This window comes from Balaenoptera physalus, assembly GCF_965194825.1.
Source record: "Balaenoptera physalus genome assembly, chromosome: 7".
Lineage (NCBI taxonomy): Eukaryota > Metazoa > Chordata > Mammalia > Artiodactyla > Balaenopteridae > Balaenoptera > Balaenoptera physalus.
The window spans coordinates 12,905,291-12,917,754 of NC_138886.1; the positions used below are offsets into that span (position 1 = coordinate 12,905,291).

Genomic DNA, 12,464 nt, shown 5'->3' on the forward strand with positions numbered 1-12,464 from the left:
ATTATGTTCAGAGGAACAAAGAATAACCAAAAAGTTCTCACCAGAAACTGTGCAAACCAGAAGAAAATGGGATGACAAATGTCACCTTCTTAGAAAGACCTTCCCTGACCACCAAACTCTCCCCTCCATCCACTGAATCACACTCTATGTTCTTACCTTGTTTTAATTATTCACTTGCTTGTGGACTCTCTCCTAGAATGTAAGCTCTAAGAGGGCAGCAGTTAAGACATACCTTGTCTTATTTGCTGTTTGATCCCCAGTGCCTAGAATAGTACCTAGGGTTTGGTAGGTGCTCAGTAAATATTTGATAAATAAAGTTGTCTTTCAAGTAGAAGAGCACAAAGGCAGAGAGCAGTAAAGCATCCTAGAGCTACCAATAGTTTAGCACAATTAGAGCCCAAGATGTGCAGCAGTGAGTGGGAGAAAATAAAGCTAGAGTCTGAGACAGACTCTGGTCATAGAGGAATTTGCAGGACATGTTCTGGAACTTGGACTTCCTTCTGTAAGCAGGGATTTTTAGGCAGATGAGTGCTAATATTTTATTTGCCTTTTATAAAAATTAATCTGGCAGCCCCTTGTGCCAGGTGAATTAGAGGGGCGAGTTTGAGAGCAGGGAAACTAATGGGGAAGGTATTAAAGTAGTCCAGGTGAAAGATGGTGCAGGTTTGATCTAGACTAGGAGCAACAAGGGATGGGCCAGATCTAGAAAGCTCTTTAGAAGGTAGAATGTACAGAGTTGGTGAGCAGCTAGATGTAAAGGAGGAAGGAGAAACGTTGGCTGACTGCTGCTGACACAAAGTCCCTCACAGGCTACAATTAACATGTCCAGACTGCAGTCTTGTCAAGGCTACTGGGGAAAGATCCCTTCCCCAACTCACTCACATGGCTGTTGGCTGGGACATCAGTTCCTTGCCATCTCAGCCTCTCCACAGGGCAGGTTACAACATGGCAGCTGGCTTCCCTCAGAGTGAGCAAACGAGAGAGTAAGAGAATGCATCTCAAGATGCAAGCCACAGTCTTTTCATAACCTAATATTGGAAGTGATATGCCATCATTTCTGCCCTATTTTGTTCATTAGAAACAAGTCACTAAGTGCAGTCCACACTCGAGAGGGGATTACATAAGGGTATGAATACCAGGAGATGGTATCATTGGGACCATCTTAGAAGCTGCTGACCACAGATAATGGGTTTGGATATGTTGAATTCGAGGAGTCTGGGACCTCCCAGCTGGGAATACTCTGGATGCAGATGGATGTGTAGTTCTGGGGGTCAGGAGGGAATCCCCTCTCATTGAAATGTAGTTTGGAGCCTTTGCATGAGTTTACAATTAATGGCTCAGGGCCCTTTTCTCCCCAACTTGCTTTGGAAGCCTCTAGAGGTAAGGGATGAAGGGCAGATATCTTTAAATCCCCAGGGCACCCCTCAAGTAGCAACACATAATTGCTGACTGAATTACTTGGAGGGGTGGAGAGTATCACGTAATTGAAAAGTTCTCTTTCTCTATTTGACATTTCCTGCTCTGCCACCAAACTGGAGAGAGGTTTTCCCATTTCTAAGCTGCAGGTTTCTAGTCTGCAAATTGGGTGCTAGACTAAATTAGTAGTTTTTAAAAAAATATATATGTTTTTCCCCTGGGAACCCCAGGATGTAAAAAAGGTAAAAGTTGGTATGATCTGGTCTCCCCAGTGCTTCCCAAAAAAGAACCTCATTTTGAAAAACTCTGAACCAAATAAATTCCTGATTTTCTGCCAGCTCTGACATTCTGGGATCTTATGATAGTATCAACCCTAAGCTCCTCCTGGTTCTGTGATTCTGTTTCTTGAGATCCATTGGTGCTCCACATTTCATTGAACTTTTGAAAAAAAGTTCCTCTTTCCTTGAACTTGTGAAAAAATATAAAGATGACTTTCATTAAGTACTTACTATGCGTCAGGTACTGTGCAAGATATTTTACATCACATTAACTTTATTTGCTCCTGTCTCCCCAACTAGAGTGTAAGCTCCATGAGGGCAGGGACTTTGTCCAGTCCACTCCTTTATTTCTAGAAGCTAGAATAGTTTCTGGGACATAGGAGGCAGTCAGTATTTTATGAATGAATGGACTAAAGTAAGTACTATTCCTATTCCCATTTTATAGATGAGGAAACTGGGGCTTAGAACTGTCTAGCTAGTGTGAGAGACCAAGCTGGGATTGAAGCCCAAATCTGGCTCCAAAGCATTCCTGTACAAGACCCAGCACATTCAACTACCTGCACCAAAGTTTAGGTTCTGGAAAATATTATGCTACTGCTGTGTGCAAGTCCCTGTGGCTGATGAGGTTTTGCCACTCCCCTTCTCCAGCTTTCCTGTAGATGTGCATGCATAAAACCACTGTGCACTGAGCTGAGAAGAGACCCCAAGGCTGAGAAAGTACAAGTCCAAACTTCTAATATAGCGAAAAGTAAGCGTCGATGACTCAGGATGATAAACTGCAGCCCTCCATTCTCTGTAGCCCCATCAGCATCACGTGTCTCAGGCCAGGTCTGAAGTTAGACTGATGATGTCACCAGAGTCTCTTAAAGGCCTCATCACTCATATCCACTTGTCATATATTATTAAGCGGATCTATAATACATGTAACATTTTCTACTGCATTTCCATTCCTTTCTTCTTATGACCAGGGAAAGAAAAATAGAGTGAGGATGACTTTTCCCAACTTTTCATCCTTATTGCCCTTTACTGAAGAATAACCTCATCTTGAATTACCCCCCAAAATGGTCATTTGGGCTCTGATTTCATTAATAAGGCTGAAGCTACAGTTTAATAATTATCATTTAACTAGTGCATGTTCTATATAGACAAGTAAATGGATTTTCCCTCATCTTTTCTTCTTGAGTCCACAGAGGAGGAGATGCAGCTATATCTTTTTTCTTTCCTTTATTCTCCACATTAGTTTTGGGAACTTTGGGATTATATCACTCACATTAGGAGCTCTCTACCTTGTCACCTCCCAGAGACATAACGAGAGTCCTCCCAAGAATCTGGTGGCCTTACAGTCCGGGTCTGAATCCAATTAGCACCTGCAGTCTCAAGGGTGAGGAGATGTTATCTCGATAAAGGGTTGTTTCAGGCAGAGGCAATGAGATACACAGGGTGGCTTACCCTGATCATGGGGCCTGTGAGGAACTGAAAGAGGCCAGAAGACAAAGCCTCACCTGAGGCAGCAGCCTGCCAGATTCAGGAGCAGACGGCTGGCAAATGATGCTGGACTTAGCCTTGGATGCAGGCTGGCTGCATGGGCGTGTGGGCTGTGCGCTCAGGGTCCCACACTCCAAAGGCCTCCACGCTTGGTTTAATGCTCTGTTTCACCATCATGAAATTGTTAATACTTTTTGAACAACAGACCCTGCGTTTTCATCTTGCACCGGGTCCCACAAACTATGTAGCCAGTTCTGCTTGGGTGTGAAGTCCAGCTCTGTCATTTACTAGAGAGGCAGTCTCAGGAAATCCACTGGCCTCTCCGAGACTCAGTTTCTGGTTCTGTGAAATGGAGAGCACGATCCCTATGTCAAATATGCTGTCATGAGGATTAAACGAGATTCTGAAGAATTGGTGCATTTTATCATCATTGGTGCCTAGTGGGCGCCTAATAAATATTCCCTTCCTCTTAGGTAGGAGGGTATATCAGAATTACCCAGGGGATTTGTTATTGAAAATACATTTGCCTGTGTTCCACTCTGGAAGTTTCTGACTCATAGGTGTGGGCTGGGGACGAGCAGTGGTTTTGAAAGGGGTCCTTAAGTGATGCTGATATATACCCGAGGTTAAGAAAGATAGCCTTGGGTTTTGTAGAGATCTAGCTAAGAAGCAACTTAATAGAGGAGAACAGAAGGAGAGGGAGAAATTGATGGACTACCACTGATCCTTAACATAATAAAAAACCTGTTAAAGAAGAAAGAGGTCATCATCTTACCACCGCACTTCAGACGACACCGATGGTGCTGAAGTGAACCATGGGACCTCATCCCATTACTAAGGCCCCTATAAAATTTTTTGCTGTCCATTTGGCCCGACAAGTACATCTAGAGGAAGAGGGCCTGTGGACGAGAGAAGCCAGGGTCAAGGCCCAGGCTGGGGGTGGGGTTGGAATTAATTTTCACCTTGATTCCCCTAATACCGTACTCGATTCCTGCAAAGACACTGTAGCTAAAGGGAGTAATTCTGAATTATGTTTATACTGCCCCAGATTTTAGGCTTTGACATTCTTCTCATGAAAAATCTGAAGCCTATACTACTTGAAGTAAATGCAAACCCCAGCATGAGAATCGAACACGAGCAAGAAGTAAGTATTTTGAGTATCTCATTGAATATATTACCATCCAACTGAATGTTCCCACTCTCCTGTTGCTCCCTTGGCTAAATGAGATTCGACATTCTCAGATTTGCCCAGCAAAGTTCTGTTCAAGCCTACATGATTTCAGTTTTGTTGAGCTCTGAACATTGTCTATTAATATAAGATCCACCCGACCTATGGTAACTTCCCAGCATGCCATTCTCCACTTCTTAATATCTGCAAATGTAGAAGCAGCTGAGCCTTTCCATCAGTTTTGACATGAACTAATTAGTTAGCCTCAGGAGATGAACTAATTGAAATTCTACGAATATGATTTAGCCATGTCGACATGCTTGAATCACTAAGATAAATAGTACATTTAACAGTGGTTATCTTTTTCTCCCCCCGTTCCCCCCACCACTTAAGAATGCATAAAAAAGACTGGAAGGAAATACACCAACTATTAATACTGGGTTTTGGGGGGATTATATGGATTCTTTTAATTTTCTTCCTCTCTGCCATCTTTCCAATTTTTCTACAACGAGCACATATCATTTTGATAATGAGAAACACATAGTGCTATTTTTCCCCTTCATGTATTTTGTTGATTTGTAAAAGGAAACTGACATTTTTCAGGGAGAATAAAGGGAGGCTTTAGAGAATTCTAACAGTACAACCACTGGGGCTTGTGCTGGTGGTCAGTTGGTGCTGAATCACTCTCTCCACTGTAACATGGAATCCTTGCCCTTCAAGCTCTCTCCAGGGGTGTTTGAGAATGTCCCCAGCCTTGTCGATGAAGAAGTGAAAGTGGCCGTCATCAGAGACACACTGCGTCTCATGGACCCATTTAAGAAGAAAAGAGAGAACCAGTAAGTATTTTTTATATCATTTATTTCTATCAACTCTGCTTCCTGTGTCCTAAGCAGGTAAGTTAAGTTCTTAAAACATGTTAACATTGAGAGTGAGATTTATACCTTTAGCAGTCTAATAAATCATAGTTTCATCTATGAATATCAGCCTCCAAATATAGTGACTCAAAGTCAGGAGATGGAGACCTACAACATGAATCTGACACTTGGGGTTCAGCAGATGAATTTCTAGCCGATTGTTATCTGAGTCTGGAAAGTCTTCTCTAAAAGCCCACTCTCCCCCAGTGATAGCATCTCCCCTCACTCACCATTGCCCACCTGGTGCTTCTCTGTGAAATCCTCAAGCACAGGGAGAGAGTACAGAATGCCAGAGGAGAGGGCCACAGGTAACTTGGACGTGGTAAGGATCGCTTCCTTTTAATTTTCTTCATGATGTTTACATTCTTGCAATATAAGCTTTTTGTTTCAAAACCTGCAGAACCAATTATTGAACTTGTGGCAGTTCTGTGATATTTGCAACGGTTATAATTCTTCTCCATCCTACCCACCCAGTGGATGTTATACTGGGATATTGATGGGAGTATGTGCCCTGCCCCTCCCCCCATGGAATCACCCCTGAAATGAACGACATTTCACTTGGGTATTTTGTTTGCTTTGTTTTGTTACCAAATTCCTGGCTTTCACAGAGTAAGTGTTGAGTGAATATCATCGTGCCTCTTTTAGGCAGAAAAATCAAAGACAAGCAATCCACACAGCACTCCTGGTACCCCCGACATATCAGATTGACTCAAATGCTCCCAGACAAGTAAAGCACTTGTCAGCTATGGTTCAGGAACGTGAGGAACGCTGACTTCCCTAAGCAAGTGGTGTTTTGCAGGTTCCTCTACTGCAGCCCCTCACCAGCTGGGCTCAAGCCCACATATTGGTAGAATCACCCTGCAGTAGCGCTTCTCCCCTTGGCCGCACATTAGAACCATCTGGAGAGCTTTCATAAATACCAGTGCAAGCACCCACACATCTAGAGATGCTTTTAATTAGCCTGGGCTGGAGGCCTGGCCACAGAAATAGTTTAGGTTCCCTAGGTGATTCTATCATGTGGCCAAGGTTGAGAGCCACTGCCCTACAGGAAATGTCACTCGGAAGGAGCATTTGGCATATTCTGAGTCAGGCTGGATGGTGCCTGCTCGGCTGAGTTCTCTTCCAGCGCCTTCTTTGCTGTGTGAGGCACAGATCCATTGCCAGCAAGACTCGCTGAGAACGCTCACCTGTGATTCACGTGGGCCGATCCTGCCTCCACCGACTAGGGCTTCAAAGTGGTGGCATGTCAGGTCTGCAGAATCCTCAGAGCAGCTCATGGCAGCTGGATAATGGGTCTACGCATACATGCATGCAGCTGCTATTTTTAGCCATCCCTAAGGAAAAGCAGTGGATTAATTGCAGTTTGGTCAGATTCATTGTGATATAACTCATTTCTCAAAAATCTACTCTCTGATTGTTATTGACCTCACCAGTAGAGGTTAGGTCTTGAGAGACCGTATTGCACTGCGGGGAGATTTTGGTGGCTATCCACGCCAGTGTGGCCCAGGGGGATACTTTTAAAGATGACCTTGACACAGCCTTCTGATTCCTTTGGTGGGAACAAGTTCAAAGGCCATTGTGTGGCCTGAGGTTCCTTAACCTCTGCCACCAAAACCGGGAAGAGAGATAAGGGTACTACTGTATTTTTCACATTAGATGGCCTCAACATATGATTAGCTTTCTTTTTCTGGTTCTAGTTGTTTTTCTTCACCAACACCTGGCATTCGGTATGATCCGTATGAGCTGCAGATCTAACATTTAAAAGCAATTTAAATGGGCCCAGGACCACTGGGAAGGATGGGAAAGGCATTTTACGACTTACCAAGTCATAAGTAGCAGCAGCTCATTTTTAATTTAAAAAGCATCGACTTTTTTTGTTTTTTATTGATAATCAGGAACAGTTAGAGCTTCAAGAACCTGACTTCAATTTTAATAGAAAAACGCTTTCACCTCACCCTTTTCTTACCTACAATAGGAGGGTGTATGTTAATAGCTAAATGTCATTTACTGATATTTTTCCTTAATTATACCATTTAAAAAAAAAAAACCCAGCAATGATTGTCCATGAAAGAATTTTGTAATCTGTAAAGTGAATTTTTATGTAAAGAATTATTATTATCATTTTGGTAACTTTACCATACAGACAAAAAGGCTGAAATTATTCTCAACTCTTAGAAGTGTTTCAGTATAACTTGGAGAAGCACCATATTTGTGCCCACAGATAATGCACAGTGTTGTAGTGCTGAATTGTGTGTTCAAGTCTGGGCCCAGGTCACTCCAACTACGGGAAATGATGTCACATGGACTTCTAGGAGGGCAGTTAACTTTAGAAGCTGGAGTTTCTTGTGTTTGAATAGGATCCAACGTAAACAGTTAAAAACAAATGGTATCCTAGCCTTCCCCTTCAACTCCTTAGCAAAAGAGGGTCTGATGTGTCCTTCATCAGTTCTTTCCTGAGTACGCTTTGTCAGCAAGACTGCTGAAGTGGGCTTTCACTTTTCCTGCACAGACTAAAGAAAAAAGGTAGATAGATGTCCTGAGCTCCTCATATCTCTAAACCGCTCGGGGAAGGTACAGAGGGGGACCTTGGAAGGGCACCAGACACGTGTCTGTGCATCATGCATCTTCACACGCCCCGGAAGGGCAGGTAGACTGGGGTCAGTTCCTTGGTGGGACTGAAAGCAGTCCTCATGCCTTCCATGGGGAGAGGAACTCGCAACCCTGCGGAGACCCATCTTGCCATAGTTGATGGAACTTTCTCTTGAGCTGAAGAGACTGAGATTCAAGTCCTGACCTTGCGGACGTACAGTTATTCTGAGCCCCAGTATCCTTTTCTATAAAATGGAAATAATGACATTTAAATGAAACAATGTGAAAGACTTTTACTATATAGTAGGGACTTAATAATGCTTAGTTGACTACTCAACAATAAAATTATCTGCTAGAATTTGAACAAGCAAAAAGTAATGCTTGGTTACCATGATCTTTTCTGGTATACTTAAAGCAGACTTTCGAGTTTAGAACCAATGACATATCCTAAAACCAAAGCTGTTAGATGACTGTGGGCTAGACTTGACAGTGGAGCTGGCTGCCAGCGGAAAGTTTTGTTTCCAAGTAGCATGATGTCACTGGCCCAGGCAAATTTATTTGTTGGGTTAAGAGAAAATACATTTGGCCCCTGAAGGAATAAAATAGCTGTCATATGAGAGCTGTTTTGAACTATGATGACCTTTTGTAATATCTGGTGACTCTATTGATTTACATACTAGGGTTCTTTGGAGGCACTGCAGGGATAGGGGAAGGGGGAGGCTAAAAGGGGAGGATTCTAGAACCATCATATATCTCTACACACACATATGGAGGTGAAATTCACACAGTATAAAATTAGCCATATAAAAGTGGCATCTAGTACGTTCATAATGTTGTGCAACCATCACTGCTTTCTAGCTCCAAAATGTTTTGTCACCCCAAAAGGAAACCCTGTATCCATTAAGCAATCATTCCCCATCCCCACCTCCACCAGCCTACTTTCTGTCTCTGGATTTACCTATTCTGGATACTTCATGTAAATGGAGTTTTTTGTGTCTGGCTTCTTTCACTTACCATGTTTTTGAGGTTCACCCATGTGGTAGCATGTATCAGTATTTTGTTCCTTTTTATGGCCAAATAATATTCCATTCTATGGATATACCACATTTTATTATCCATTTGTCACTTGATGGACATTTGGGTGGAAGTCATTTCTTTTTCAACCAGAGGGGAGCTGGGATGACCTATGTTATGTTTTGGCATTCTAGAGATTTCCTTTGAGAGGAAAGGATCTTTTCTGCTACAAGAAGTTTCTAAAACCTCTGGTTTAATCCAACCCCCTCATTTTATTGATAGAAGCACAGACTATTAGAATTGGAAGGGACCTTAGAAACCATCATGCCAGCCAGCTCCCTGGTTCAAGAACGTCCCTCCCAAGCATCCCAGGCAGAGGAGAAGCGTGTGTCCTGACAAGGCACTGGACTTGGCATCAGCCAGGTCTGGGTTGAAGTCCTTAATCTCTGATCATCGCACTATGAGCTTGGCCAAGTCGCTTTATTCTCTGATCTCATCTTTGAAATGGGGATCAAGGGATCTCCTTGGCTGGACTGTCACGGGCATCATGTGAAATGACACATATGAGAGACCCTCAGGACATCTGAGAGGATTAGACAAATGCTAGTTCTTAGGGTCACCATGTGGTCCATCAGGCTGCTTTAAAGTTATGCTGATGGTGACACCTAAGTCACCAGCTCCTGAAGCAGCCTATTTGAGTTGTGTACGTAATGATTCTGCCCGTCTGAATCGTACAAGACAAAACTAAGATGAAGAAGGTGGGTCATTTGCTGAAGGAGGAAATCAGGGAAATCAACAGAAAATTTCCTCTTTTCTCAAGGTATTATTTGGGTAGCCCAAGCCTTTCTTTGTAAACACTTCTATCAGAAGCAGAAGTGAATAAATTGCATTCCTCAATTATTTTAAAAACAAGGTGATTATTCCATCAATTGATTAGTTTTTGGAAGGTCGGTTTACCCCCGGGGGAGCCATTTTACTAGTATTTTGCTCCTTTTCCTGTAGATGTTTCTGGTAACCACCTTCCTTTCTCAGGAATCATAACCCTTTAGGACCCGGAGTAATATAAATAAAGCCAGGGACAGGCTTGGAGTAATCTGAGAGGATTTTCTTGATGCCACGCAGTGCCTGGGAGCTGGGGGTTAGACTGCTTGCCTCTTATTCAAAAGTGTACACTTGGAACATGACTTATGTAAGGCACAGAAGCCCCTTTTCCCACAGCACCGGTCCATGGTCCTCTCCCAGTTTCCCTTCCCTCCTATCACCATGACAACCAGGTTTATGTGAAGGATGGAGTCAGCCTGCCGGGACAGCTTTGGCCCTAATTCAGAGACATTTGTCCTCTGAAGGCTTCACTGGGAGCTCAGGCTTCACTCTGATCTTGACTCCAAGTGTATCCCTTGGATCTTGGGCCATGTTCAGAACCAGTACATTAGGTGAATCCTCAATTAGGTTGATTCCACATAGAATCTAGGATAAAGGCAAAACATTCTAAGAGAACAGAGATCAAGAAATCTCCCAGTGGTTCGGTTTCACCGCTGGGGGCTTATAGTTTGACCAAGGAATGTAACTCTGTCCTGTCCTGAGGAAGAATATCAAAAACACATTAATTAGAGGTCTCCAAGCCCAGATCTCTGCCCCTTAACTTGGCAGTATGTCCTACTGAGATACCCTCAACGATAGAGAAGAGGGGTTCCTAAACTATCTAGACTAAACATGCCTTTGTGAATGTAGAACATTATCTTTCTTACTTTCCGGAGCATTCTTCTGGAAACAGGCATTCTTTCAGGAGAATCATCCGACCACCCCGTGGATGGAATGGCCCATCCACGTGTGCACAGCTGACATTTTGTTGAAATTCTGGGGCTTTGTTGACCCCTAATGATTTCTTTGTGGCAAAACGCTACAGATGAGCACACGCTGACCCCAAGCACCTCTGAAGATTTCACATAAATCAGGAAGGAGTCTGGGTCACAGAGAGATGAATATTTGCATATTCATTTGGGTTCCATTTTACACCATGCCAGCATTACAGATACTGATTATTTAGAGCATTTATTGAGCACTTACTGTGTGCCAGGGAGAAGACTACAGAAGTGAATTAGCTCACAGGCCGGTAATGGAGGCAAGACCCACGCATAATATCTATGGGGTAGAAAGTACAAGGTGCCCTAGACATAAAGACAAAGTAACAAGGGAAAGATTATTCCCTGATGAGAAGAGTTTAAAAAAACCCCAAAAAACTGACAAGGGGGAGTGGCACTGGGCCTGAGGTTTAAAGGATGAGTAATATTCGCAACAGGCAAATGGATGGAAGGATTCCCCTGGTGGAGGACACAAAGGCACGGGGCTGTGTTGGGGAAACGTGAGGAGATGAGTCAGCTGCTGAGACAGGTGCATGAAGTGGATTATTGGAGAGAAGGTGCCAATGGGGACGTAGATGAAGACCCAGAGGCCAGAGGTGGGTGGCCTGGAGTAAATCAAAGCTCGTCTTCAACCTGAGTTGAAAACGTGAAGGCCTTCGGGCTGTCTGTGATCCCTGAAACGACACAAAATCTTATGTCTATGTGTATTTTTCCTGGAGAAAAGGTCAGAAACTTCATCATATTTTCCAAAAGTTAAGAACCCAACAGTCCTATTATCATTAGAGGCTCCAGGGAGCTAGAGCGATTTGCCCGGGGTTGGGGTGTCGTGGCTTCAGGATACATCATACCCGCCGTACCCGGAAAAGCTTCACATTTCAGATGGCAGTCAGCAAACTAGAAAAATGTGTGCATTTTCACATAAGAACAGACAGGAAATGACTAATGATACACGCATTATTTTATGTGCACGAAATAAAACCAGACAGCTCTCTTCCATTCGAAAACGTTTAAGCGTTAAGCCAGAAGTAACCAGTAAAAGCCTCTTTTGCATGCAGTTTGTTGAGCAGGAACCATTTCCTAGACTTATGGGGAAGGCGGATTTCCTGAGCTGATGTGAGAGTGTCGTCTCAGGGACCATTAGACTGGAGCAGGGTCCCTCCGCCGGCAGGCAGGCCGGTTCCCCCTCTCACCGGGGTGCAGAGCAGATGGGAACTGAGATGAGCATATGGCCAGTCAGTCAGCATTTTGGGGAAACGGCAGAGCGGAATTCTGCGTGGGCCCTTCCAGAGTTATTCCAGGTAGTGATGGGGGAGCAAATGTGTTTGGAAATTTCCTCATGAGTTGCTCCAGTGAGCCTTAACTGTTCATGTGCTTTTAAATGAGGCGTTGTTAGCTTTTTGGAAGGAGGCATTGCGGTCTGGGCTTAGGATCAAGGTTTTGATACCAGTTCTACTTGGCCTCAGATAAGTCAGTATACTTCCCTGAGCCCAGTTTCCTCATCGGAAAAAAACCAAAAGCAAACAACCTCAAACAAGCAAAACAAGAGAAGGAAAGGCAATAACAGTAGCTGCTCTGCCTCTTTCACAAGGGACTGTTTGTTGAGTGCTTACTGTGTATGGCACAGTGGTGTTTACCTTTATTCCCATTTTGTCCTCACAACAGCCATATGCACTAGGTGCTATTACGACTTCTGTATTAAGAGGACACTGAGGCCTGGAGAGGTTGAGTGACAGGCCCA

General features: G+C 43.6%; 1 protein-coding gene across 6 annotated transcripts in view; it reads left to right on the top strand.

The window, feature by feature from the left end:
- TTLL11 (tubulin tyrosine ligase like 11) overlaps positions 1 to 12,464 on the top strand; it is a 255,910-nt gene that overhangs the window by 115,172 nt on the left and 128,274 nt on the right. For all 6 annotated transcript variants that reach the window (XM_082467860.1, XM_082467861.1, XM_082467865.1 and 3 more), the window contains 2 exons: positions 4,228 to 4,323; positions 5,068 to 5,183. In XM_082467860.1, the coding sequence (XP_082323986.1) occupies positions 4,228 to 4,323; positions 5,068 to 5,183 (212 nt within the window). The remainder of the gene's footprint in view (positions 1 to 4,227; positions 4,324 to 5,067; positions 5,184 to 12,464) is intronic.